The sequence below is a fragment of the Cephus cinctus genome, unplaced genomic scaffold (genome assembly GCF_000341935.2).
Source record: "Cephus cinctus unplaced genomic scaffold, Ccin1 Ccin1_scaffold0126, whole genome shotgun sequence".
Lineage (NCBI taxonomy): Eukaryota > Metazoa > Arthropoda > Insecta > Hymenoptera > Cephidae > Cephus > Cephus cinctus.
This window is the reverse complement of record NW_014332860.1, coordinates 226640-231674: the sequence shown is the minus strand read 5'-3', so window position 1 is coordinate 231674 and position 5035 is coordinate 226640. Positions and strand designations below refer to the sequence as shown.

Below are 5035 nucleotides of genomic sequence, written 5' to 3'. Positions count from 1 at the left end.
AAAAATTCAAAAAAAAAAAAAAAAAAAAAATAACAGAAAAACAAAAAATCGTATACAGTGAACACCGCATTTTCGAGAATCCGCGCCAGCGTTAAAGCCGTTTTACGCGAGGCGCCTCTTCGCTCTCGTCCGTGTGCAGAGACGATGCGTGTAATCCGGATGAACGTTCGGAGCCCGAGATGGAATATCCCAGCGGAAACGGGAGGCTGGGAGGCCCGGGGAGGAACGGAGGGGAAAGGCCGGCAGAATAAAAACAAAGAGGAACGAATGAGCCGCGCGCGCCTCTCGACGCGTGTGCGACATTCGGCAGTCGATATTACCTACCTACCTATAATTACCTACCATCGAGAAAGTATTATATGACCAAAAATAAAATCTCTATTCTTCCTCACAGCTTCCCTCTGACGGCAAACCTCTAGTTTCCGGAAGAACCGGGGGAGCCCCGTGCTACACTTCAAACTCTAAAGAACAATTCCCTGTTCACTGCATAACTTATGACTACATCATGAACCTTGTGGAAAGTTTTACCAACTGAAACTCCGACAGTTCCTCCTCTGTATATGGGCCGTTTTTATCTTTTTCACTTTTTCACTCTTTCACTTTTTCACTTTTTCTCTGTGCAATCTGCGCGTCTGTGGGTGTATATGGACCAACTGCCTTTTTTCTTTCTTCTTCTTTGTCAAGACTCGGCGGACGTCTGATTAATTAAAGCAAGCCTTTGCTTATCTAATTCTAAGGGTTGTCCCGAGTGACCGTGCTGGACGCGAGTCGACACTTTCTCCCCGCCCGTGGAAAGGATGCAGAGGAGAGCCTGTCGAGAGCGGCCTAAAGGCATAGTGAAAGGGTAAGGAAGGTAGGAGAGGCGAAGAAAGAAAGACAGAGAGAAAGGCTCGTGGGCATAGAGGCTGATTATCAGGCCGTAACGGAAGGCGCTGGCTAAACCAAATTATCCCCTATCGGGAGGTCCGGGGGTGTGTACGTTTAAGGGTGATAACAAACAGGCTCGTTTACAGAGACGAAGAAGGCTGGTTGCGAAGGTAGAAATTTTTAAAGAATCACGTGCTAAATATATATCGAGCTACGATCGCCCATGCAATCGCACCTTTTGGCTGCTCGCGAGTGACACCCGCGGGCTGCGAGACTCTTGGCGTTGCTTTTCGAGAAATTGCGTCACGAACTTTACGCTAAACTTTTCTCTTCTACCTAATAACTGTAATCTATACGCCTTACGCGGCTTAGAAAAGAACTTCCCGAGAAGGCGACACTGGGTGTCGACCTGCCGTTCGGAGTCCAAGCTTTACGACTCTCCATAAAGATTTCTCAATTATTCACTGTTCGATCGGATTGACAGCCAAGTGACACGAAGTATCCTGGCCAGAGAGTCGATAAGTCGTGCGCGAGAGTGCAGGAGTGGCAGGAGTGGCAGCACAGGCATCTCTGATACTTGAAAGAAAAAAGAAAAAGAGCCGTAACAAACGTTAATCCCTCTCAAGGCAACGTGGAGGATTAATCCTGTAATTCCAAGAGGCTCGACTCATTGCCAGAGAAGCGAGTGACCCCTCTGGGCAAACATACTATGGATCGGTCAACCTTTTATCGAGCAGCCAATCACGCGATACATCGATCCTACTCTTTCTATAGTTCAATTGGACCATCCGATGGCTGCTGCGATTCTCTAGAAATCTTAAGGATCTACAGTTTCGGAAGTGCCCAGGGTTTCCGGTTACCTTCCGATACATGTACAGCTTCAGTTGCATAGGCACAGTCGACTACAAAGTACTTTTACGTGGCTGACTCACTTGATGAAATTCTCAAGAAGAAGGCGTATCCCTCCGATGCCCAGGAGAAGGAAGCCCCAGTTTACGAATCCGGTGAAGTTGTCGAACCCGGAGCTCCAGGAGAAGAGACTGTCCCTCGGCTGATGACATCTGCAATCAAGAATAAGATTGTTCGGTTTGAAGCGTCGCGTCAAAATGTTCCTGTCGGTTGCGCCGCGCATGCGCGTTGCCTGGCAACGGCACTGGAGTGACTATAGAAGAACGAGGAACATTTACGAAACTATAGCTGCGAGTATAAAACCATTTGGCCTGACAAAAGTAGCAGGCGAGAAAGCGACGATACTGCGGGAGGTTAGGTTGGGTTGGGTTGGGTTGCTAAGGCGGTAAAGTAAATGTTTATTGAAACAAAAAAGAAAAAGAAGCCCCGAACACAAAGCACGAAGGCAACAATGCAAAATCGAGACGCTTATCTAAGGTGGAACGCTGGAGGCGCGCAGCATCCTGCCAAAGAAATACCAAGGATTCCGTCCTCCGACCGAAAGGGCTTTTTGCAATCCCATCGCAGGCACTTTAGATATTAGAATTTCTCGTTGGCAGCTATTCGCGAGCGAGTAGCGAGTAGAGAAGCAGCAGCCCGGCACCGAGGCACCCGAGAGGCAAGAAACTCTTCCTCGAGGCCGACGCGCTGACGTAAGACAGCTAAGTGGGCAGTGCTAACAATGCGTCGTCCTGATGTATGAATTTTGAAAAGCCTCCGTGTCCCGACAATGGCGGCACAAAACCCACTCGTCTTGACTCCGGTCCCTCGCCTACGTCCTTCCCCCTCCGTGCATACAGTCCGACCCCACCGAGTCCAAGTAATCGCCGTCCTCTCGATTCTGACGAGGCTCCTCGAGTGGCTGGCGTCGACAAAACCCTCTCGCGTAAATTTTCAAAAGGACTTTGCGAGAAGCCGAGATTCTAGTGGCTGCAGGCTTAGCGACCCTCCTGGACGCATCCACGATTTTACCCTGAACGTATCGCGATTCTGCACATTTCCGATAATCTAGCGGGTGGCGCCTGTAGTGACGCGAAGGAGTTCTTTCCATTTTTCAACATTTTTTTTCCATCAGTCATTTATCAGCTCAGCTCATTCGGTCAGCTCTCCTCCCCCTCCCCTCGCCCTCGGGCGATCGCGCGCTGCGATCGACAGCGACTCCCCCCGTCCCAGCCCCCTTAGATACTCACGCCGCCCAACCCCTTTTCGCACTGACCGCTCAGGGGCTTCTAAGCTTTTCGCCTCGAGACTCGCAAATGAAATTAGACGTGAAACGTGCCAGAGAGCAACGTGTCCTATAATCTGGCAATTGCAACGTTGAAGGCTTAATTGAAAAGAAAAAAAAACCATAAGCAGATCGAAGCGAAAGGCGCCACGCGCAATAGGTGCAATGGGTGCAATGGGTGCAATGGGTGCAATGGGTGCAATAGGCTTAATTAAAAGATGGTCTAATGACGCGTCTGAAGAATTAGGACAGCGCGCGCTAAACCTATTCGGAATGGGTCTCTATGAGAGGCATTGCAACTATTATTCGAAATTTATGGAAGAGCGTGGTTATTAATAGAAGAGCGCGGGTGGCGATGGTAGTAATGCTACGGGCGAGGCGTTATCTCTCCCTCTGATATCGGTAGCAGGATGTAGACGTGTCATTGCGAAATTCCATATGCATGAGGAGAAATGCACACGGTGCTCTGAAGAGAGATGAGTGCGGCGGCTGCGTGCGTGCGTGCGTGCGTGCGTGCGAAAGAGAGAGAGTCAGGCAAATGAAGACACACGCAGTCGAAGGATCGATTCAGGGAGAGTCCTTCTATCGCGCAGGCTACTCGGCTACTCGGCTACTCTGCAGATCTTTAAAAGCCGCACCTGACGAATGCTGCAATTGTCAATTGGCAATTGGCAAGTCGATGATTACTTAATGAGCAACGCACGTACTTGGAGTAATGGCTGGTTCTGAGACGCAACCGGTGCGGCTTAACCGATGACGTCGCCAAGGGGCGGCGACGGATGGCGAACGAGGCGAACGAGGCGAACGAGGCGAACGAGAGAGACTAACGAAATAAAGAGCAAACGTTTTTGTACCGCGAACGCTCGTAACACCAGGACGCACAATGTTTTCGGATAATTATCCGAGCGTACCACCGCGGATGATACACGTATAATTCTCTCGCAGCTGTGTTTTCCGGAATTTCCATTGTCTGTGGGATATACTGAATATAGTGAATATACAGGATACTTGGAACACGGGGAAAATTCGGTTTCACGCAACATCTCATTGCTGCTAATGAAAGATTTCTAATCGAAATTTCAATTCCTCGTGGCAGCTCAGCTACGCTTGTACAAACCATATAACCGGCTCCAAAATGATTGTTCATGCATATTTCTTCCTGCGAGAACACCCGTTACATGAGAATAGAAGATCTCGAGAGAAGCATGGCCTCGTGAAAGCCCTCGTGAAAGATAAAGGTGCCAAATCTTTTGTTTCCGGGATCGCCTGGAGAGCCTCGATGGGGGTCGCTCACAAAAGAGGCGGTACTCGTCCGGAACTAAACAGTCAAGGGATTCAGAGAGAATGGGAGAATGGGAGAATGGAGGAGTGGAGGAGTGGAAGAATAAAAGAATGAAAGAATGGAAAGAAGGAAGAATCGAGAGGGAAGAAAAAAATGAATGGACCGAGTGGACGAACCAGTTGAAATGACGTAAGAAAGTGAAAGTAAGAAGGAAAGAAAGGAAAGAAAGGAGGAAAGGACGGAAACACAGAGATCTCGCACCCAGAAGGAGAGGTCTGCCCGATACCGGAAACCTTCTGAATATTTAACCGATAGCTAGACATACATTGCCCCTGTAACGAGGGAACCTCCTCTCGACTCTCGAGGGAGGGGAGGGAGGGGAGGCACATCTACTCGCTCTACATCATTCATGAAGGAAAATCAAACGGGCCTTTAAACAGACCTCCGTCAAGACAGCTTGGATTCCTCCAGACTTCCAGGCATCATCTATTTGCTAGAGACTCGACCGACGGAGTTGACAAACGGTCAATTCAGTGACGATCAAATAAAACTGACTTTCTATTTTATTTCTCTAATCCAAGCTTTCTTGCACAGCCTCGTGTCGCCATTGCTTTCAGGCATGAATGCGCTGCGAAATAGCCAAACTTGAAATAAGCAACAAGATAATTAGTTTCAGCAACTTGGAAAACTTCATTAAAAATCTTCATGACCCC

The 5035-nt window shown here is 48.8% G+C and overlaps 1 protein-coding gene across 2 annotated transcripts in view; it reads right to left on the bottom strand.

Annotated features, from left to right (window-relative positions):
• The window catches only part of LOC107262759 (diacylglycerol O-acyltransferase 1), a 40401-nt gene that overhangs the window by 30890 nt on the left and 4476 nt on the right, over positions 1–5035 (bottom strand). For both annotated transcript variants that reach the window (XM_015729288.2, XM_025080128.1), the window contains exon 2: positions 1800–1928. In XM_015729288.2, the coding sequence (XP_015584774.1) occupies positions 1800–1928 (129 nt within the window). The remainder of the gene's footprint in view (positions 1–1799; positions 1929–5035) is intronic.